The sequence below is a fragment of the Ailuropoda melanoleuca genome, chromosome 8, assembly GCF_002007445.2.
Source record: "Ailuropoda melanoleuca isolate Jingjing chromosome 8, ASM200744v2, whole genome shotgun sequence".
Classification (NCBI taxonomy): domain Eukaryota; kingdom Metazoa; phylum Chordata; class Mammalia; order Carnivora; family Ursidae; genus Ailuropoda; species Ailuropoda melanoleuca.
The window spans coordinates 101,589,245-101,612,715 of record NC_048225.1 but is presented as its reverse complement, the minus strand read 5'-3'; the positions used below and the strand labels follow the sequence as shown (position 1 = coordinate 101,612,715).

The following is a 23,471-nucleotide window of genomic DNA, read 5'->3' as shown; positions in this document are numbered from 1 at the left end:
GTTAGCAGGTGGAAGGCAGGAGCTGCAGCCACCACCTGTTTCTATCCTGTTCCCAGGCAGGATGGCAGTGCCACAGCTCTTCCTCACAGAGCTGGCCTCCCAAAGGCTCCCCGAGACCCTAATTTAGCAGCAGCATCTGTGAAACTGAACTGAGTCATTCTGATCCAGTGAGTCAGGGAGACGGAGCCAAACATAGCTCCCAGCTCCTGGAGGGCGGGGGAGACACGGAGAGAAGCACTCTCTCCCATTTGAAGTGCTTCAGTGAAGTCATCTTTAATTCTAACTACAACTCGGAGGTAGGTATTAGCTCTCCATTTTACAAATATGGAAACCAAGGATCAGAGGGGATGTCACTTACCGCACCTGCCTCCTCCCCTTCTGGCTCTGCAATCATGCCAAGTTAGAGCAACTCAAGACTTGAAGGGACTTCCTAGGCCTTCCGGTCAGGCCAGTGCTTCCTCCTTTTCTCTTCCTGCAGCACATCTGCCATAAAGTCGTGTACCATACAGGTCCAAAAGACCCAGTGTAATTCACAATTTTAGGAAAACAAGAGTAATGCCACACATTTCTCACCTACTCAAAAAACAAAACATAATAAAACAACCCCCCCCCCAAAACAAAACAAGAGAATGTGAGGGTCCTTGTTAGATGGCTAACGTGGAGCCTGTACCAATCCAGCAGAGAAAGATGAGTAATTCACAAAAGGTAGAACTTTATTAACAATCACTTTAGGCTGCTTTGCTACCTGAATCCTGAGGAAGTGTGGTGGAGGTCCAGACTGAGCCCCTGTCAGCCGTCACTTCTGGAAGACCTTTCTCCACCCGCCATCAGGGCCCATGGACTCTCCCTTGTCAACCTGTCACTGTCTGACCTCTTCCACTGCATCTCCTCCTGTTACTCAGGGCTCTCACCTGCACTCCTGCCCTCAGTCTCCCCTTCTAGTCATGTTTGGACAGACATCAGAACGCTTTCCAAAATGCAAACCTGATCATGTCACGTCTCTGCCTAAAGTTCGTGAGTGACCTGTTTCCGGAAGAGGGCAAGGCCTGTAGGATCCCTCCCCATGTGGCTTCCACTTGTTCTCCCAGCTGATTTCTGGCCAAGAGCCCTTTGAACCATAAATTCCAATACTTTCAACCTGTGTATAAGCTGTGAAAATGCAGTCCTATTCCGTGATATTCTTTTCTCTGTAGTGTCCTACACAGGGGAGGTGATAGAAAACTGGCAGAAAGTGCAAAACCTACTTGGATCAGAATCACACACTTCGCTGTGACTTTTGGCAGGTAACACTCAATAACTCTGTGCCTCAGTTCCACCAGTCTGGAGATGGGGTAAACAGAAGTATGCACTTTGTAGTTACGAGATGGTCTACACGAGATAACCCAAGTAACACTTTGGAACAGTCATTGGCATTTAATGCTGCTGAAACCTTAGCAGTGGTTAGCCACCTCGCAAGTGCTCAGTTTAAGGGTCACCTTCTCCATGCAGCCCTGCCTGCCTTCTTCTCCGTTACCATTAACCATTCCTCTTTTGGGTAGTGGGGATTGACCCCAGTACTTCTCTCATAGTACTACCCACATCTGTTGCATTATTTTTGACCCCCTACTGGACTAGCTTCTTGAGGGAAAGGGCCAAGCTTCTCCAGAATCTAGCACTGGCCTTGCATGGAAAAACAGTTTGGTGTTTGCTGAACGGAATAAACGTATAGCGGCCAGAAACTGGCTTTGAGTTTATCATCTACTTTTTGGCCATAGGTCTGCTTGGCTGGCGTGAGAAGTAGAGTAGGTCTTTCACTGGACAACCCTTTCATTTTCCAAAGCAGTGTCCTGTTTTCCTTGAGTCTTCTCAGCTCCTTCAAGCTTCTTCCCCCCAACACAGCTTTGGTCCTCCAGTTCTTGGTTTTCCTCTTGCAGATGGGCTCGCCGTCTGTCAGGGAGCCTTCTGTTTGAGCACCATAATGGAACTGAGCACTCTAGGATTGCTGACAGACACGGAGGACTGAGATGATCTTACACAATCTGTGTCTACTACCCCAGCCAGGACTGCACTGGAGTTTAGTGAGGACACGTTAACAGTTCCTGACATCATGAACACTTCTTACCGGCACACAGAATTGTTAACAAGAGCCCAGTGCTCTGTAATTCTTGTCTCTTCGGACTCATCAATCTGAGTTTTGAAAACAACCTTATCTTTAAATTCTGCTTATTTTTAAAGTTTGTATTTGTTTGAATCCTTAATTGTCATCCTTCCCAGGGGTTCCTGTTATTTAAAAATCTGATCGGCAGGGGAACCTGGGTGGCTCAGTCAGTTAAGCATCTGACTTGATTTCTGCTCAGGTTATGATTCTAAGGTTGAGAGATGTAGCCCCAAGGAACCGGCTTGGGATTCTCGCTCTCCTTCTAACCCCTCCCCCCACCTAAAAAAAAAATCTGATCAGCAACTCTCCTATCTAGTACGGTTTCTTTTGTAAATGGCCTCAAATCCTCTTCTGGAATGGCTATGGCATTAAAAAGCCCCTCATCTGTCATTAATATCAGAAGAGGGGCCAAGGACAGAGCCCTGGGGCACAGCATAAACCACTCCACAATAAGTCGGTTTGTAGTCTGAGAGTTGGTGGCCAGTAACCAACTTCTCTCTTCTCCTAATGCTTTGATTTTACCGTGCCCAGATGTTACCTGTTAACAAAATCAGACGACGAATCTAGTTTGGCATCGCTTGCTCTGAACTCATAATGAACATATATTAAACCCCAGTGATTACAACATTCTTATTTATCAGCTTGAGTCATCTGTCTGTAGACCCTGATCTGTCACAGATCGGGCAGGAACTCACAACCAGCTTCCTTCCGTTCTTGGACTTCCACCTCCTCCATCTTCTGGTTGTGTCTTCCATTTCCCCTTCAGTTCTTTCCACTAAGAGCCCAACACCCTGCTGGGAAAGCCCTTGGTGTCCTAGGTGTTACTCACCAGGCTCAGGAGACCTGAAGTAGTTCAGAGCAGCCCAGCATTCTCTCATTCCCTTGTTTATCTTATCTTGACCTTCAGCTCCTTTCAACCTGCTAGCCCGGATCTTTTCAGACCCAAGGTAGTTCTTTGGCCAAAAGAACAGGAGACAAAACCGGAGCTAGAGTTCAACTTTCTGTCAATACCACTGGACTCAACCAGATCTTTTTTCTCCCTGCTGATGCTGGATATAGTCTCTGAACTTTCTTCCTCATCGGCAGAATGGGTGTATTATTCACTGTGTACCTGCTGTAAAGGTTAAATGGGATGATGTGAAAATGCTGTGGGAACACAGAAGTGCCTGCACACCAAGGGGTCCAAGACCCCCTGCTCTCATCCACAACAGTAAGTCTGTTGGCAAGGGTGGCCCCCCCAGATGATACGAAGACCCTTTCCTTCAGGGCTCTAGTTTTCCAGTCCTCCCCAAAAATCAGCAAGAGAGGACCTTTTTTGGCACTAGATACAGACTCTCTTTTCTAATTAGCATGCCCAGAAGGGGCCTATATTATTCTATGTGTGGGAGCCCTAAGACTTCCCAAACTCAGCCATTCAGTGCCAATGGCATGAGACCATTCTTTTGTGCCACGATCAGAAGCTGATTTGGCCTCCTGGAACCTTCAGCACTGTAACCAACTGGCACTGCCTTGAGATCAACTATGGAGTGAGTTTCTAAGGCTGACTGTGGTTTTCCTGAGCACCAATTGGCCAGACCTCCTTTCACTGCCCCAATATAAGCGACTCTCCCAACTCAGGAGGGCAGAAGCAGCAGGGGCAGTTACTAGTCTCAGAACCTGGCTGGGAGCAGACCGTGCTGTGCACACGCCCTCAGGCTTTTCAAAGATACTAATGTTAACAGACACTTTCCCCAACTCGGTCTGATGTGGGAATTGTACTCCAGGGACACCTAGTGGCGTGAAATCACTATTAGCTACAAAATCCTCAGGCTTCCGTAACAGTCCTGTACAGTACATGGCCCACAAGTGGGGCCCTTTCCTCGAGAACACAGACTTAAATTCACTTTATATTGTATTTCTTGTCTGCAGGACCACAAGCCTAAAGAAATCTTTTGTAGCTACTAAAACTGGGGCACCAAGTGTGGGCACTATCAAAAAAGGGAATGCTGGGCTTTGCCTTCCTCCCCTTATTATCCTCACTCACTTTCTGAACCCACAGAAGACTGAAATTCCAAATTAAGGGACTGCCCTTAAAAATACTTGGCCGACACTAGTTCTCTAGGAATCATTTCGAGCTAGGTGAGCTAAAACACTAGGGTGTCTACATGGCTCCACCTAATCCTTTTCCCCTTATTTTTATTTTCCTTCTAAAAGGAACAGAAGGCTGGGACACCTTATACCATGCGGACTAAATTCATTTGTAAAGATTACTTTACTCTCCTAGAAAAATACACATTGCAAATTTGAGGGCTACAACTTAACCACTTTAGAGGATTCCTGAGGGAGAGGGGGTAACCTTTGAATATCAGACTGTGTGGTGACGTGTGGGAGAGGAATATTAAATATGGTTGGGTCAGGAGGACTTGTAAAAAAAGGTTCCCATTTTTTTTTTCTAAAAAAGGAAAACCAAGGTGCCATCTGTCTGGCTTATTTTGTCCGTGTGCATGTATACACAGGGATAGCTTGGGGGGAGGGGCCGTGTCATGCAATGAGGCAAAAACAAGATGACTTCCTTTGACAGGGGAGCCTTAGTGTTGTAGGAGGGAGACAAGGAGAAGTCACTGCAGAGGGCTCAGAATGTAGCTGCTCCCTCTCGTTCCTATGGAGGACCCAGAGCATCTGTGGTGGAGGGCAGAAAGCAGAATCATCTCTCAAGGGTATTCCTATCTGAACACATCAGATGTCCTACGAAAGTAAACAGGTCTGTTTTAGAGTATAAATGGTCATGACTTCCTGTGCTCCTGAGATGGGGCAAAATAATCCATGAACACATAATCCTTCTGGGCAATATGTTTCTGGAGTGGCCAGCAGAGGACTCTAGGAACAGAAGTGAGGGCACAGATGGGGAGCAAAAGGTTCTAGAGATGGAGTCTCTTCAGGGGGTCTTTGAGAAATGTCCTTTGTTCCAGTATTCCTAAGTGACAGCACTGGTGAGCTTGGTCTGAGTTGTCAGTGTCACTCTGCAAAGGTCAAGGGCCGAGTCAGGAGGCCACTCTAGGTTGAAAAGAAAGTACATCTTGAGGCCAGTTAAGGGCTGCAAAATGGTTTGTGGCTGGGCCAGGAGGAGCAGATGTGGAAAGTCTCCGTTTCTTAGATGCCAATGGTCTGCAGAACCCGCCTCTCGTTGTCATTAAGGTGGCCTGAGAACATTATGTAGCAGGGCTGCTGAGCGAACTGGCAGAGGAAGTCCGTGAGATATGCCTGGAGGGCAGAAAAAGAGTGGCATTGCTGAGGGTTCCCAGGCTCACCGTCCGTAGCAGGGCAAGAACCCCAAGTGGTATAGGAAGCACTGGCTTTTAGACAAATGCCAACATCCTGAGGGGTGGCTTTCTACATTCTGAGATCTAGTTCAGGGTCAACTCAGAGCCTAAATTCCATAAAGAGACGAAATTTTCCCAACAGATCTCATATTCCACCCAAGGACCTTCACAAGATAGCCAGGTTGCAAGAAACTGGACTGCCATACTGGCAGGTGTAACACTAAGGTGCAAAGGCCCAGCCCACCCAGAGCCCTTGACGACTCAGCAAGACGGGAACTCTGGCCTGAAGCTCCCAGGATGAACTATGAATGGGTTTGAGGCCATATTCCTGACACTGTCACTCGCACGACACCTGTCTTCTCCGGACACTCTCACCTGCAGATCAATCTGATAGAGAGGGTCCTTTAGGGCGTCAGGGTCATCTTCCTCATCATCCTCGTAGTAGTCCTCCTCTGTTAGACACAGCCAACATAGAGAGGGTCAGGGCAGAGGCCCCTGCTTGTGCCTCAGATGGGGAGGCATCACCACATAGCTCGGGTAGAAGGGCTCAAAGAGCCCAAGGAACGTCCCTTGTGGGCCCACCTCTCCCCTTTCTTTGGCACCCAGTTCTTGGTACCAGTGCACAGAAAAGGTAAACTTAGCATGGCTGTCCTCTTCTCAAACCGCTTACCATATTTACTTGTAGCGAGAATGTCAGATAAGAGCTGGCCAGCTAAACCATCCTCTTCCTCCTCTTCGTCCTCCTCCTGGTCCTCCCACATATCATTGGAGTCATCTACTTGGAGAGGAAAAGCAGCTGGAGCATGCTCACACGTTTTCCCTTCCCAAATGCAAACAGGCCAGAACAGAAGGGTCCCAAGGGTTTTTGCAACGTGGCCTGTGGCCAAGCCCTCCCAAAATGTTTAAATGGAAGAACTGAGGGTGTTCTGGTGGGTAGATAAAAGGCTGAGAAACTCCTGAGACAAACCAATCAGGAAAGGCTAAGCAGCTTGCCTCCTGGCTGCCTCCCACCCCAGCCTCCGAGCGATTTCACGAGGTAGACTTGAGGAGCGGCTCTTCACGTGTGTGGCAGTGCTAGCCACAAGACAGGCATGCAGTCAACATTAAAAACCCCCAGTGATTCAATAAGCCAAACTGATAATTGGAACATTTGTAACATGATCTGCCAGGCTAAAAGTCTGCTGGGAGTGAGCCTGGTGCACCTTGACCCCACTCTGCAGGAGTGGCCTGGCGCGCGGCGTTGGCCTCCATGACGTTGGAGAGCTCATTGATGATCAGCTTCAGGATCTTGACCAGCAAAGGAATGTTCGTCCAGCGCTCAGGGTCTGGAAAGGAAAGGAAAGGCTTCTAGGCAGACGGTCAGTGGGCTCCCGTCTGGCAGTGCTCCCCGTCCTCCTGCGGCACTGCTCACCAGACACAGTTCACCAGCCCTCAGACTTTCCGCCATTCCAGACCACATCCAGTTGCCAAAGAACGACTTAGAGTTAAATAACTTCACTCTGCTTGGTGTTCTAAGAGTTCAGAAATTAGGACAGGTAAGAGAGTTCAGGAATTAAAGGAGACAGGTTTTTGCTGGTAATAAAGCTTGGACACCAAGTAGCTGTACAGAGTGCGATACTCCAGTCCCCATGACTTGCAGCTTGAGAAACAGCATAGCTGATTATAAAGCTACAGCTGAAGACGGCAGCCTTGCACTCGCTGCCTACTGAGATCACTGAGATCACAGGCCAAAAGCAATCTGATAACAGAGACATGTTGAAATGGGTATCACAGCCCCTGAATGAAGCTGGAAGTTGGGGTACCTGAGACTGTTTTTGCCAATTTTCAGCAACAAGAAGGGACTGTATGTTCTGATCCTTTACCTATAGTTTGTTTCTTTTTATCAAAGCCGTCACTAACAATTATATTTTAGAAATCTAGATCACAGTACATCCCTGCCTTCCACCCCACTTAGCCCCTAGGGAGGAGACTGGAGGGGCAGCAGCATCACCCACTTTTGGCTGACTTAGAGCGGGTGCGGATGCCCTCATCCATGCTGTAGATCTCCTCTCCCTTCACGCGGATATCCTGTAGCCGTTTGTCATCTGCATTGATGCCATGCTGGAGCAGTTTACACAGTGCCACAGAGCTAGCAAGGAAGAGCCAAAAAGGGTCAATCAGCAACCCATCTAGAGTTCACTCCAAGGAGATAAGCAATTATGTCCTAAGACTCTTCTCTTAGTTGGTGAAAATTTTGTTCACAACTAATTAGAAGAGATAAGAGAACTTAGCTGAAAATGGGATTTAGTGTTCATGAAGATGGGCTAATGAGTTTTGAACTTCTTGAACAAAGCTAGGGTGGGCAAGGATCACAATGGCTGGCCACACTGGCAGGTGCAATGGGGTGATGAGAACCAGTGGGAGGCAAGTCTAGGACAGGCAGTTAGCGAGCCAGGGTTAGAAGGCTTGGGTTTATAAAGGCGAGTAAGCCACCAGCAGTACTTGGCTGGTGAAGTCTGTGGCAGAGGAGCGTCTCTAGCCAGCAGAGGGGGGAAAAAGAAATATGGTGTACTTCTGTCGACCATGTTTTGGAAATTTCAAGATGGCAGCTATTCAAAGACACCGATTAACAATAAAGAAATAGAGGGAAAAGGGAATACAAGGGGCAGTTTGCCATGTTGAGCAAAAATCAATGAAACAGTCAGGGAAAGAAGAAAGGCAAGGAGAGGGCAGAATGCCCACAAAAGAAAGATGGGCCCTACCTGACTTTGCCCTCATATTGTCCATAGAACAGATGCTGTCGGCTTGTCCATTCAGCCATTACAAACTCCAGGGCAGGTTTGCCAGTAGGTCCTGGGAGGCTGCACAGGAACTCCAAGAGGGGTTCCAGCTGAGTGTGCACCAGATGAGCGAACACCATGATCAGAGACTAGGAGGGAACAAGAAGGACGTCTGCTTCAGGGAAACCAATTGCAGAGACTTGGGGATGAGAGGGAATGGGGCCAGCCAGTCAAGAAATAGAGAACATGGAGATTTCCTTGTCAACATTTCTTGGGCCAGAATAGACAGATTTTACGTAACTGTTCTGCAAGGACAGTAAGACAAAGTAAAATATCTCAGGACCTGTATATCGATTTCCGTCTCTACCACCTGGAGGTTGGGAAAGCCCACCTCCCCACTGTCCTCTTACCTGCATGACACTGAGTGTTTCTGCCTGCTGCATCTTACTGAGGATGGCACGAAGAATCTGGTCCAGATTCTCCCCCAGCTCCCGCCCTGCCTTGGAGATGAGGGTGGAGACGAGGCGACCCACAAAGGCTGCAGTGAACTCAGAGGTACGGGGGTCCAGGAGCTGGCTCACCACTTGCATCACGTACCACAGCCCATTGTGGCCCTGCTCGTCGTGCCACTGGGCCACCTGCTCCAGTGTCACGGACACATAAGCCCGCAAGCACTCTCCACCATTCTGGGGAGACAAAGGTGGCAAATGAGATCAGCAACAGGGGGGACAGATGTCAGAGGCCCTCAGTCTGTACAGGCAAATGTTATCCTTAGAGGCGTATGCCTCGTAAGAGTGAGGAGCCTCCAGGGTTTGTGGTGGGCACATACTACTGGAGTCAGGAATTTACTGTTATGGATATAGCCATACACTACACAATCTTTGCTTTAGCTAATCAGCTATCTCAAAAATGCGTATTTCCTGTCACAAGGGATAATGGCCAAGTACACTAAGTTTTAGCCAGAAAGATCTACCTCTGGTACCGGAAAAACATGTTTAAGATGTAAGCAGTGATTATGGACACTATAGGTCTTCATGGGAATAAAGACAGACCTATATGAACCACTGTCTGCCTAGAGACTTCCAAAGGCCTATCACTTTGCTGCCTTTATTAAGTCAGAACAGACTTTCTTATAGCTTCAAGTCTCATCCACAGTAGCAATACCCAGATACAGATGGGTAGGATGTCTGGCATCCATACTCTATAAGAGATACCAAAGCAGAGAATGCTTGGCTTCTGCAGTCTAGACCCTTCCTGGGTCCCTTGGTTAAATATGGATTTGAGAGACCTGTATCTCAAAAGCATGAGACTGTGTCAGCCTTCTCAGGCTACTATAAGCCCAAAGCCAGGGAGCTATCTTCCTTTTTCTAGTCACCATGGCTCAGATACCTGCATGGTGGCGTTGTCATCTGTGTGAAGGGTGCACTGCGCCACAGCAGGGAAAGCTTGGCAGATGAGGAGCTGGGAAAGGGGAGGCTTTGTATTCCGTACTACTGTGGTCAGGATATCTATGGCCGTCTGAAGGAAAGAAGAGGTAAAAAAAAAAAAGAATCAGAACCGCCCCGAGGGTGGGGGTTGGGGGTGTCCAACAACCAAGATCCTTACTGCATGGATACAACATAGTAACCCGAAGAAAGCTCATTAATTTTCATTAATGAAAGTTTCTGAAGGAAAGGAATAATTAGATGTAGACAGTGCTCTCAGCCTCCTCCTGAGAGCTCGCTGCTTGCTTGGATGGGGGGTGGGCGGTGTACGGCAGTGGAGCGGACAGTCTGGGGACATACTCAGCGGTGCTGCGTAGTAACAGCACTCTGTTCAGTTCACCGAGGGCAACTTGGCAACAAGGAGAGCCATTTTCTTAAAGCCTCAAGAATCACCCACTGTCCTGTGGGCAAAGTAGCCCAGGAAAATCACCCCATGAATCTCTAATGCCACTGGTTGCCCGCCAACTGGGTGGGATCTACAGGTGACATGTGCAGAGCGTGTGCACGCTCTTTCGCACCCCCCCCCCACACCGGTGCCCCGTAACCACTTACCGCACACAGCCCTGCGGGGATCTTGTCCGCTGGTGCCTGCATTATGCTCACTAGAGTGGGAATCAGCCTCATCTGCATTGGGCCCTGACAGGCTTCAATCTGGGACAGCTCCTTGAAGATATCCTGGGCCAGCGAGGCGACGACAGGATCTGAAGCGGACAAGGCAACACAGAAACCCCCAGTGGTCTGCATGTGCTTTTGGCTGAATGATGCCTGTCATTTGGCCCTGACCTAAGTTAACAACTTCTGCTTTGCTTACACATCACATACCTGGGACCCGGTGAGGCCGTATGAATAACCTGGAACAGGAGAGATGCTAAATCTCCAAGAGCCAGAGCATGCATGGTTTCTTAAGTCAGACTGGCCAGTAATAGCTACTCCTAAAGTGAAACTTGGCTCTTTTTCTAGGGCAAATTTTTAATGACTTTGATTCTTATGAAATCTGGATTATGAAACCAAACGCGTAAGGAAAAAAAAAATCCCCACTGCTACTTTGTTAAGAAGACATGAAATTTCAAAGATTGCCAAACACTCATTGCCAGGTTTCCCCGTGTTGAAGAGGAATCATATACATCTTCCAGGGGTTAGTCGTGATAGAAGAAAGAACTCCCAAGGCATTTCCAGACAAAAGGCAAAACCCACAAGGCAGAGCCTTGTGAAGAAACGAAACTTTGGCTTGACCTATTTCACCTATTTAAGAAACATTTCCTCCTGAATCTAGCAGGAAAAAATAGAAAGTGTGCAGTGTACTAAGATACATGTTAAAAGATCACTGCAGCAGTACTTCGAAAAAAATTGTCAACAATCTAGATGTGCATTAACAGAATGGGCAAATTATGATACAGCCATTTTATGGAATATTATGTGATGGCTGAGAAGAATGAGATATCTAAGAGTGCAACGTAGAAACCTCTTCAGGACACTTTTTTAAAGATTTTGTTTATTTATTTTGTCAGAGAGCGAGCGAGTGAGCGTGTGCACAAGCAAGGGGAGTGACAGGCAGGAGAAGCAGGATCCCTGCTAAGCAAGGACACCCCAATGTGGGACTCAAACCCAGGACCCTGGGATCATGATCTGAGCCGAAGGCAGATGCTTAACTGAGACACCCAGGCATCCCCTTCAGGACACAATTTAAGTGAAAAAGCAAATCAAATAAAATGTTTAGTATAACATATTATATAACTCCTACCTCTATATATCCTGTATTTCAATACTGACACTCCCTCTACAAAAACAAGTATCCTCCGCATTTTTTCTGGTAATGAAGCATTACACAAGTAAAGTGTCGTTAATAATGCACACTCACTACTGAAAAACTTAAAATGTAGGAAAGTATTCAAGGAAAGAAACATCTGGAATTCCACCACCTAGAGAGAGACCTACCCTTAATATTTTGATGTATTTTCTCCTGATATCTTTTCTATGTACATATCTATACATTAATTCTTGTCTAAAACAAACCCCAAACTTGGGATTATATTCTATGCAGTTTGGAAAACCCTCTATTCTCTTCTTATAATGTGAGCACTTTTCCACGGCTTTATCTATTCCTTTCAAATTTGATTTTTAGAGGCTGCACAGTATTCTACTTTACGGATATAATACATGTAATTAATCTTTTTTATTACTTCTAAATTTTTGCTACTACAAAAGCCATGTGACAAACCCCATTGTTTGTGACCCTTCGCATGTCCTCCTTCGGTATCTCACTTTCTACGTTATAGCTGTAGGCCTCTTCTTTTAGGAAGATTTTGATGTAGTTGCTCAATTTCTTACTTAATCATTAAAGTTCTGAATTGTACCTCTTGCCTGCTAACCTTTCACTTGTCTTTTCCCCCAGTTCTGACTGCAGGTGAGAGTGAGAGGAAGAGCTACTCCACTTTGTGGTGTTCCCGTAGCTCTATGACGCCAAAGACCATCAGACCCAAGGAAAAGTTTCACCCAAATTCACCAGCCACCACCTTCCCTTTGGTGTCCCTCATCCACGCACAGTCCTGGTGGCATACCATTACTGTACTTCAGGAAAATAGCGATGGTGAAGGGGCAGATTTTGCTTTCCATGCTTGCTGTGAACTCTGGGTCTACTGTACAAACGATGCACAGGGTCTCCATCACCAGGTTGAGGACCTCTGAGCTGAACTGGGCTGCTAGGTGAATTAAGCCGTCCAGGATACTGGGGAGGAAGGGCTGAAGCACGTGCGTACTCTCTGAGACTTTTAGTTGGTCACAATAACTAGAGAGAGAGAGAGAGAGAGAGAAGTAAAGAATTACTCACAAGTGGATCCCTTAATTCCTGGTTTTTCTAGTCGATATCACAAATTACAGCATTTATATGTGTAGCTTTTACTTGTAGAGTTAGTTTTTACTCTTTCTGGGGCATATTTTGTAAACATCAGCCCCACCATCTCTATGCTAATTTATTTCTGCATTGGTCTTTTGCTATTTTAAACTTTCATCCCTCTCCCATTCTGTCATATCATTATATTCACATTAAGATGTTAATTAAATGTAATTCCTAAGATTACTGCTTTAATCACATCCTTCAGATTTTGATATATATTCCTGTTATTTTTCAAATAGTTACAGCTTTTTTTTTTTTGAAGATTTAAAAAATTTATTTATTTGAGACGGGGCAGGGGGGGAGGAGCAGAGGGAGAAGCAGACTCCTCGCTGAGCACAGAGCCTGATGAGGGGCTCAATCCCATGACCCTGAGATCAAAATTAAAAGTCAGATGCCTTAAATAAATCTTAAAAAAAAAAAACAAACCAAACAAAAACAGGATTGGGGGAGGCTCTGAATGGCTCAGTCGGTTGAGCGTCTGACTCCTGGTTTCAGTTCAGATAGTGACCTCAGGGTCATGAGATCGAGCCCCGCATTAGGCTCTGGGCTCAGCACGGAGTCTGCTTCAGATTCTCTATCCCTCTGCCCTTCCCACTCGTGCTCTCTCCAATAAATAAATAAATCTTAAAAAAAAAAAAAAGTCAGGGGCACCTGGGTGGCTCAGTTAAGCATCTGCCTTCTGCTCAGGTCATAATCCCAGAGTCCTGGGATCGAGCCCACGTTGGGCTCTCTGCTTGGTGGGGAGCCTGCTTTTCCCTTTCCCTCTGTCTGCTTGTGCTGTCAGATAAATAAATGAAATCTTTAAAAAAAAAAAAAAAGCATCAGATGCTGAACTGACTAAGCCACCCAGGTGCCCCCAAATAGTTATAGGGTTTTTTTTTGTTTTTTTGTTTTGTTTTAAAGATTTTATTTGTCAGAGAAAGAGAGAGAGAGAGTAAAGGCAGGGGGAGCGACAGGCAGAGGGAGAAGCAGGCTCCTCGCTGAACAAGGAGCCGGATGCGGGACTCAATCCCAGGACCCTGGGATCATGACTGAGCTGAAGACAGACGCTTCACCGAATGAGCCACCCAGGCATCCCAATAGCTACAGTTTTTTTTAACATCTTTTCCAATACAACTGTTATTTAGTAGGAGATTATTTAACTTTCATATTATAAGAATTTTGTACTTTTTGGAGTATTTTGCATCCTAAAATGAGATCAATTTGTACAAACATTCCATGCAATAATAAATTTGTAGTATCTGTGTACAACAGAAAGTTGTGTACTAAAATTTGTATACTATTTGTAGGGTTAAAGTTTTCTATACATACTGTTAACTTATTCACCTGTTATTCAATCAATATTTACTGAGTGCTGCTTACCATGTTCAATGAAATATAATTATTAAAGACATACTAAGTCTTTACTTTTACCTTCAGAATGGCAATAAAAGTCAATAAAAATGCTGTTTCTCCATGTTAAAAGAGCCTAGTACAGAAACAAGGCCCCCCCCCCCAGGTACTCAAGAAATGGTTTCTCCTAATTTTTTTAAGTGGTTTATAACCATGTTACTTGTGTCGGATGCTGGGTTCAAAGGTCCATAATAAACAGTGAAACTGTGGGCTTTAATCTCTCAGATTTGTCCATAGAATTTTTAAAAAATATTTATTTACTTATTTGAGAGACAGAGAGAGTGGGAGAGTGGAGGGAAGAGCAGAGGGAGAGGGACAAGCAAATCCCACAACCCATGAGATCATGACCTCAGCTGAAATCACGAGTCGGACACTTAACAAACTGAGCCACCCAGGGGCCCCAGACTTTTTGTTTTTTGGTCCATAACATCTTGATTTTCAATTCTACCTTGCTCTGGAGCTAACTTTTCCTTAAGAGCTGATCTGTCATCTGGCCTTGGTCAGCTCTCAACTCCTTAGACTAGGTTTTATATCCATCTCTCTACTGGTCCCCAATTGTGCTCTGCCTCCTCCCCTCTGCTTCTCCACTCTAGGGATTTATACTTACTCTGCTCTTCTGACGAACTTGAAACTATACAGTCTGTTAGATCACGGAGATCACATCATCTCCTTAGATCATATGGGATCTTGTATGCCACACTAAGGAAGGTTAGACTTTATTCTGGAAGCCAGTGTATCTCAAACTTTTTTTTATAAATTACTCTCATTACCTTCTTTGCCCTCCCCGAAAGTCTTCAAGCAAAATGAAACCCCAGGAAGATGCTACAGATTTATCCTGTGGCTTCACCTATCACTCGGCATACTAGGACTTTGTTCTGGGGTACCTGTATCTCAGTTTGAAGAGCACAAATGGAGCCATGAGAATTTCATTACAGGAGCAAAAATATCAGGTTTCTCTTTTAGAAAGAACAGTCAGGCAGCTAAAATACTACAGATCGCAGTAGTGGAGGCTGGAGCAGAGACATCAATTAGGAAGCTACGGCAGCAATTCAGGCACAAGAAGTTGAGAATACAAGCTAGACTAGTTGTGGTAGGAGAGAAGAGATGAAAGGCTAAGGAGCCAAGACCTAAAAGGCAGAGATCTGGGATCTCCACTTTTACTAAAACAGGGGATACAAAATCTTTTTAAGTATAAGACCTAAAGGTACCAATTTCTTAAAAAAAAAAAAAGGTACCGATTTTTTCTAAATATAGGTAGAGCAGGCTTGGAGGCGGTCAACAGTAAGCTCAGTAGTAGATGTGTTATCCGCCCTGGTACTGGTGAGTAGCAAGGTATATTCATTTAGAGCTCTGGGGAACGCTGGCGTAACTATGATCTGAGAAATATGACAAAAGTAGAAGTATCTGTTGACCAACATCTTGTTTCAGAAATGATTTCGGGCAGTTTGCAATGATACATAAATTATGACATGGAAGAATAAATTAAAACCAGGGCAAAAGAAAAGCAAAGGGGGTGTGATGGCCATTAAAAGGTTGTTAGTGACATCAGAAAGAAGAGCTTCAGTAATGTGGTAAGGACATAAAGCCAGATTGCAACTGGTTGGGAAACTGAATAGGGAAATGATCAACTGGAGAATCTTGGCCGTGATGAAAAGAATAGCTAGGATCCATTCACAGACAGTTTCTTTTTTTCTTTTTCTTTTTTATGATTTATTTATTTATTGACAGAGAGAGACAGAGAGAGAGAGGGAACACAAGCAAGGGGAGTGTGAGAGGGAGAAGCAGGCTTCCTGCCGAGTAGAGAGCCTGATGCAGGGCTCGATCCCAGGACCCTGGGATTGTGACCTGAGCCGAAGGCAGACGCTTAACAGCTGAGCCACCCAGGCGCCCCTCACAGACATTTTCTAACCTGGGATCCACAGATGTGGTCAAGGGATCTAGCCTTTGATACATTATATAAAATTTTATAAACATGTATGAGTGTCCCTTTCCCTGGTGTGCAGTTTTCGTCACCTTTCCAGAGCGATCTGCTTCACCTTTCAAGTAAATCCCTGCCCATGCAGTCAGAGACTTAACATTTTTTTAAAGTTTTCTTCCCATTTTTTCTGATTATAAAATATAAATTTATAATCAACTTAAAATTTTTAACTTAATTTTTTCAGCTTTATTGAGGTATAATTACATATAACATTGTAATTACTTATAACATTGTAATTACATGTAACATTGTAAAGTATATATTACGGTGATTTGATATACACATACACTGTGAAAGGTCCTCCTCATCCCTTTTGTTAATACTTCAAACATGTCATATATTTTTTCTTGTGTGTGAGAAAATTTAGGTTCTATTCTCTTAGCAAATTTCAATGATAAAATACAGTGTTACCAACTATAATCAGTTTTATATTAGATCCTCCCATTTTGTTCATCTTATAGGGGAGAGTGTGTACCCTTTTATCAACCTCTCCCTATACCCCCACCCTCCAGCAACCACTTTCTGCTCCTTTTTTTTTTAAGATTTTATTTATTTGAGAGAGAGAGAGAGAGAGAGAGAGAGCATGCATGAGTGAGGGGAGGGGCCGGAGAGGGTAAGCAGACTCCCCGCTCAGCCCCAGGACTCTGAAATCATGACCCAAGCTGAAGTCAGACACTTAACTGACTGAGCCACCCAGGCACCTCTTCAGTGTATAGATATTTCATCTACTTAAATTTATTCTTGGTATTTTATTGTTTTTGATGTAATTATAAATAGCACTGTTTTAAAATTTTCTCAAAGTTCATTATTAGAAATGCAACTGATTTTTTGTATATTTTGTATCCTGTAAATTTACTGAATTAGTTCTAACAGTTTTTTTGGTGGAGTTTTTAGGGTTTTCTATATAGAATACCATGTCAACTGCAAAGAGACAATTTTATGTCTCTCTTTCCAATTTGGATGTCTTTTCTTTCCTAACTGCTTTAGCTAAAACTTCCGTTACTTTGTTGAATAGGAATGGTGAGAGTGGACATCCTTGTCTTATTCCTGGTCTTAAAAGAAAAACTTCCAGAGTTGACTGTTCAGTAAGATGTTAGCTGCGGGGTTTGTCATAGTTGGTCTCTATTGTGTTAAGGTGTGTTCCTACTACGCCAACTGTGTTGAGAAGTTTTTATCATGAGTGGATACTGAATTCTGTCAAATGCTTTTCCTGAATCTATTGAGATGATCCTATCATTTTTACCTTTCATTCTATTAAGTGGTATATCACATTTGTTGGTTTACATATGTTGAACTATCCTTATATCTGAGGGATAAATCCCACCTGATCATAGTTGTGATCCTTTTAATGTACTGTTGAATTTGGTTTCCTCATATTTTGTTGAGGATTTCTGCATCTATATTCATCAGGGATATTGGCCTATAGTTTTCTTTTCCTGTACTGTCTTTGTCTGGTTTTGGTATCAGGGTAATGCTGGCTTCATAAAATGAGTTTGGAAGTGCTCCTTCTTCTTTAGTTTTTTGGAGAAGTCTGAGCAAGGATTTGTATTAATTTTTCTTTAAATGTTTGGTAGAATTCACCAGTGAAATCATCTGGTCCTGGGTTTTTCTTTTATGGGAAGTTTTTGATTATTGATCCAATATCCTTGTTAATGTCAGCTTAGATTATCTATTTCTTCACGATTCAGTCTTGATAAGCTGTATATTTCTAGGGATTTCTCCATTTCTTCTAGGTTATCCAATTTGTTGGCATATAATTGTTCATAGTAGTCTCTTATGATCCTTTGAATTTCTGTGATATCAGTTATAATGTCTCCTCTTTCATTTCTGATTTTTTAAAAAGATTTATTTATTTTAGAGAGAGAGAGAGGGAGCGCACACACATGCAAGCAGGGCCTCGAGGGGCAGAGGGAGGGGGACCGAGAGAATCCTCAAGCAGACTCCCCACTGAGCACCAAGCCCAACTTGGGTCTCAATCTCACGACCCTGAGATCATGACCTGAGCTGAAACCAAGAGTCAGAGGCTTGATCGACTGAGCCACTCTGGTGCCCCTCATTTCTGATTTTATATTTGAGTCTTCTCTCGTTTCTTTTTAGCCTAGCTAGAGTTTGTCAGTTTTGTGTTTTCAAAAAACACGGCTCTTAGATTTGTTGGTCTTTTCTATGGTTTTTCTGTCTCTATTTATTTTTGTTCGAATCTTCCTATTATTAACTTTGGGCTTAGTTTGTTTCTTCTTTTTCTAGTTTCTGAGATATAAAGTTAAGTTGTTTGGAATCTTCTTTTTTTTCCCCTTAATATAGAGACTTATCTCTATAAACTTCTCTCCTAAAACTGGTTTTGCTGCATCCCTTAAGTTTTGGTACGTTATGTTTCCATTTTTGTTTCTTTCAAGATATATTTCTATTTTTTTTTTATTTCTTTTCCCACTGATCGTTTAGGAGTTTAATTTTCACATATTGTGAATTTTCTAGTTTTCCTCCTGTAATTAATTTCTAGTATTATTTCACTGTGGTTGGAAAAGATAGTTGGTATGATTTCAATCTTCTTAAGTTTGCTAGGACTAGTTTTGTGATCTAACACATGACCTTTCCTGGAGGATGTTTTGTGCGTGCTTGAGAAGAATATGCATTCTGCTGCTGTTGGATAGGACATTCTGTATATGTCTATTATGTCCATTTAGTCAAAAGTATAATTCACGTCCAATAGTTCCTTATTGACTTCTGTTTGGATGATCTATCCATTGTTGAAAGTGGGTTATTAAAGTCCCCTACTATTACTGTATTATTCAGATGTTAGTATTTGCTTAATATATTTAGGTGCCCCAATGTCAAATGTATATATTTACAAATGTTATATCTTTTTTTTTTTAAGATTTTATTTATTAACTTGACAGAGGGAGACAGCCAGCGAGAGAGGGAACACAAGCAGGGGGAGTGGGAGAGGAAGAAGCAGGCTTCCAGCGGAGGAGCCTGATGTGGGGCTAGATCCCAGAACGCTGGGATCATGCCCTGAGCTGAAGGCAGACGTCCAATGACTGAGCCACCCAGGCGCCCCACAAATATTATATCTTTTTGATGAACTGACCCCTTTATCATTACATAATGCCTTTTTCTCTCTCTCTTGTACAGCTTTTGAGCTAAAGTCTATTTTATCTGATAAAAATACAGCTACCCTTGCTCTGTTTTAGTTTCCACTTGCATGGAATAGCTTTTCCATCCCCTCACTTTGAGCATGTGTATCCTGAAGTGAGTCTCATAAAAGCAGCATGTAAGTTGGGTCTTTTTTAAAAATCCATTTGGCTACACTTGACTTTTGATTAGAGGTTTATTTATTTATTTATTTTAAAGATTTTATTTTATTTATTTGACAGAAACAGCCAGTGAGAGAGGGAACACAAGCAGCGGGAGTGGGAGAGGAAGCAGCAGGCTCCCAGCGGAGGAGCCTGATGTGGGGCTCGATCCCAGAACGCTGGGATCACGCTCTGAGCTGAAGGCAGACGCTTAACGACTGCACCACCCAGGCGCTCCTATTTATTTTTAAATAAAATTTTATTTATATATTTGAGAGAGAGAGAGAGAGCACAAGCCAGGGAGGGGGAGGAGTGGAGGGAGAGAGAGAAGCAGACTCCCTGCTAAGCAGGGAGCCCGGTACAGGACTCGATCCCAGCACCCTGGGATTATGACCTGAGCTGAAAGCAGACGCTTAACCAACTGAGCCACCCAGGCGTCCCTTGATTAGAGATTTAAATCCATTTACAGTTAAAGTAGTTTTTGAAAGGCACCTGAGTGGTTCAGTCAGTTAAGCATCCGACTCCTGATCTCAGCTCAGGTCTTGATCTCAGGCTCATGAGTTCAAACAGTGCACTGGGCTGGCTCCACACTAGGCATGGAGCCTACTTTAAAAAAAAAAAAAAAAAGTAATTTTTGATCAGTAAGTACTTACTAATACCATCTTACTGTTTTCTGGCTCTTCTGTAGTTCCCTTGTTTCTTTCTTCCTCTCTTGTGGTCTTTGTGAATTTATGATTTCCCGTCGTGGATTGCTTTGATTACGTTGTCTATTTACTTCACACTGATAACTTTGTATACAAAAGCTGTACTCTTTATTCCCTTTTATGTTTTTTTTTAATTTTTTAATTTTTTTTTAAAGATTGTATTTATTTATTCAACAGAGATAGAGACAGCCAGCGAGAGAGGGAACACAAGCAGGAGGAGTGGGAGAGGAAGAAGCAGGCTCACAGCAGAAGAGCCTGATGTGGGGCTCGATCCCATAAGGCCGGGATCACGCCCTGAGCCGAAGGCAGACGCTTAACCGCTGTGCCACCCAGGCGCCCCCCCTTTTATGTTTTTGATGTTACAATTTAAGTTTTTATATTGTGTATTCATTAACAAATTATTTAGCTAGTTATTTTCAATATCTTTGTCCCTTAACCTTTAGAGTTGTGGTTAACACACTGCCAGATTACAGTATTAGAGTATTCTGAATTTGATTATATACTTATCTTTACCAGTGTGATGCATATTTCATATTATTAATTTCATTTTAGCTTGAAGAATTCCTTTCAGCATTTCTTGTAAGGTGGGTCTACTGGTGAAGAATTCTCTCAGCTTTGTTTGGGAGACTTTATCTTGCCTTCATTCCTGAAGGACATCTTTGCTGCATATTCTTGGCTGACAGTTTTTTCTTTCAGCACTTTAAATATACCACTCCACCCTCTCCTGGCCTGCAAGGTTTCTGCTGCAAAAATCAGCTGGTAGTCTTATAGGGATTCTCTTATATGAGACAAATGTTTTTCTCTTGCTGCTTTAAAAGTCATCTGATTTTAGTTTTTTTTTTTTTTTAACTATTTGATAGTTTTATTATAACGTATGTTGGAGAAGATCACTTTGAATTGAAATTTTCGGGTGAAATACTAGCTTCCTGAACTTGGATGTATAAGCTCTCCTCAGATTTGGGAAGTTCTCAGACATTATTTCTTTAAGCTTTCTGCCCCCTTCTACCTCTCTTCTCCTTCCGGAGCTCCAATAATTCAGATGGTTTCTCTTAATGGTATCCTAAAGTGCACACAGGTTTTTCATTTTTTTTCATTCCTTATTCTTTGCCCTACTTGAGCGGATAATTTCAAAGGTCCTGTCTTCTCTTTCACAGGACCTTTTCTTCTTCCTCTTGAGTTGTTCTGCTTTCGATGGTCTCTGTGTATTTTTAAATTTCATTCATTGTATTCTTCATCTCTGGAATTTCTGCTTAGTTCTTTTTCATGATTTCTATTTCTTTGTTGAACTTCTCATTTTGCTTATGTATTAGTTTTGTGATTTCACTGGATTGTGTTTTGTGTTTTCTTGTAGCTCACTGACTTCTTAAAACAGCTATTTTGGATTCTTTATCAGGTATATCTCTGTTTGGGGTCAGTTACTGGAAAATTATTGTGCTCCTTTTGTGGTGTCACATTTCCTTGATTTTTCATGTTCCTTGAAGTCTTTCTTGTGTTGAGGTCTTCACATCTGAAGTAACAGTTACTTCTTCCAGTCTTTACTGACTCCTTTAAAGTGTCCAGTCTTGGATTTCTTTGGCTCCAGTGCTATGCTGGAATCTCTCTGCTGGACTCCTGGACTTACACAAAGGCTCTCTCATCCTTGGGTGATCGTCTAAATCTGTGTTCTCTGGGGGTTCCTGGACCACAGTTGAGAGGGGGTGGAGCCAGTTCATGGGCTACTTCAGGGTCTACAGCTAGGACTGAGGTCTGTATTCCTATTCTCCAACACACAGCGGGTGTTGGTACTTGATGTGTGGTGCCGGTGATAGAACCCAAGCCAAATGGGACTGTAGCCAAGCCCACAAGGGCATGGAGCCGTGTCTGGGGCTACAGCCAGGACTAGGGTTGATACATCAGCTGCTGGGTGTGGGCCTGACTTCTCAAAATGGCTCTCCTTGTTCTTGGACAGCACTGGGGTTTCCTCTCTGGGTCTCACAGCTCCCACAAAGGCAATGCTGTCCATCAATAGATGCCAAGTTATTGTTGAGGGAGGGATACAGGTGAGAGGCATCTTATTCAACTATCCTGCATAAATTATTTCCCCTCAATGCTTTCTAAAGACATATATAATAATGTACAGCATCTCAGTCTCTGCTTCAAAAGGTAAGAAGAGAGCACTGGTAAGTAGAAGATGAATTTTGTACTTTTAGAATTTTAGGTAGTTTTTAGGATTCAGCTGAGACCTTTAAGTTTAGAATTTTAAATATTTCTTACAAGAACAATACTCCCTCTGATCCTGGTAGGAATATAAATAAAAGCCTAGTTGAGCCACTAGTATATTAGCTGTGAAAAAAGAGAGGTAAAATCGGGAAAAAATAGGCAGTGTTTTTGAGCCACATTATCCCAAATTTAGTCTATAAAACAGAGAAATCAATCCACAAAGTGACCTGTGCTCTAATCCTGCTTCTATAATTCTTCACTGTATAATCCTATGTAAGTTATTTATCTCTCAATTCTTCACCTTTCTAAGAAAGGGAGCTGGTCTAGATGTTTCCAGAGCTGGATGGAGTGAATTTTAAAGGAATGAGGAACAAAAGGGAAAAAGATCTACTGGGACTCAAAGAAGCCATGTTCTTTCTTTTTTTTCCCCTCTGTTTTCTCTTTTCACTGTATGACCCGCTTCAGTGCCTGCAGCCTATGGCACAGAGGCCCGGCAATGGTTCAGGGCCACAGTTTGCTATGGCATGGGGCACTATGAGAGGCCCAGGGGGACGAGCCTGCCATAAATCCAAACCCATGCATAGAAGCCATGTTCTTGGTTTTGTTTTTTTTTTTCCTGTCCATTTGCCATTTGGTAGGAGATCTTCATCAGAAATTTCCAAGCACCATAGACCATTGGCCAAATGCTATTTGGGACTTCTACTCTGAGTAATTTTCTCTTAAAATAGCTCTTATCACCCTAAGATGGTGTACTCACCCCCAGATGGCTCTCACGGCAGAAATTCGAACTGATGGGGGTTGTGTCTCATGAAGACCACTAACTGTTGCCTGTAGAAACTGCTGGATCAATTCAGGGGACATAGCAACAGTGAACCGACTGGCAGCCCAAAGTGCCCGGCCCAAGAGAAAAGGAGACACTGGGAGGAAGAGAGAGCAATTAGGGGCTGGACAATAAAAGTTTCTGTTACTTGCCCTTCCTCCTTTCCCACTTCCATCCTCAACTTGTCACAGTACCTGGATACTACATAATATATACAACTTAATTAAGGAAAAAGAATGATCTTATCAGATACAAGCAAATGTTCGACCTATGGTACAGAATCATTTTCCCAGTTTCGCTCTTCACTATTTGTTGCAAAGCAGATCTTGAATATTCTTAGGCTAAAAAGACATACCTCCCTCATTCCCATCCCTACCTCTCATTATCCTTTACCTGCACTACTAGTTAGTCCTCTAAATGTCTCCATTGCCAGTTTTTCCCTACTCTTCGAACACTACTAAAACATTATAAATTATAGCTGTTATTCTTTTATTTGTACCTGTCAATAAATGCCAT

At 43.5% G+C, this 23,471-nt stretch overlaps 1 protein-coding gene and 1 non-coding gene across 3 annotated transcripts in view; both read right to left on the bottom strand.

The window, feature by feature from the left end:
- Nucleotides 1-698: 698 nt before the first annotated feature.
- Nucleotides 699-23,471, bottom strand: part of IPO9 (importin 9) — a 55,483-nt gene continuing 32,710 nt past the window's right edge. The window contains exons 14-24 of one of the 2 annotated variants that reach the window (XM_002914599.4): nt 22,893-23,052; nt 12,238-12,464; nt 10,232-10,380; nt 9,585-9,713; nt 8,606-8,881; nt 8,178-8,344; nt 7,431-7,564; nt 6,639-6,761; nt 6,107-6,211; nt 5,812-5,888; nt 699-5,377 (exon numbers count right to left, since the gene is read on the bottom strand). In XM_002914599.4, coding sequence (XP_002914645.1) covers nt 5,267-5,377; nt 5,812-5,888; nt 6,107-6,211; nt 6,639-6,761; nt 7,431-7,564; nt 8,178-8,344; nt 8,606-8,881; nt 9,585-9,713; nt 10,232-10,380; nt 12,238-12,464; nt 22,893-23,052 — 1,658 coding nt within the window. In that variant the 3' untranslated portion in view covers nt 699-5,266. Of the gene's footprint in view, nt 5,378-5,811; nt 5,889-6,106; nt 6,212-6,638; nt 6,762-7,430; nt 7,565-8,177; nt 8,345-8,605; nt 8,882-9,584; nt 9,714-10,231; nt 10,381-12,237; nt 12,465-22,892; nt 23,053-23,471 lie in introns of those variants that run through there. The other variant, XM_034667029.1, reaches the window with a different exon arrangement.
- On the bottom strand, nt 22,581-22,715 carry LOC117803616. The gene has a single exon (XR_004627559.1). It is a non-coding gene; the product is annotated as a small nucleolar RNA SNORA42/SNORA80 family (small nucleolar RNA).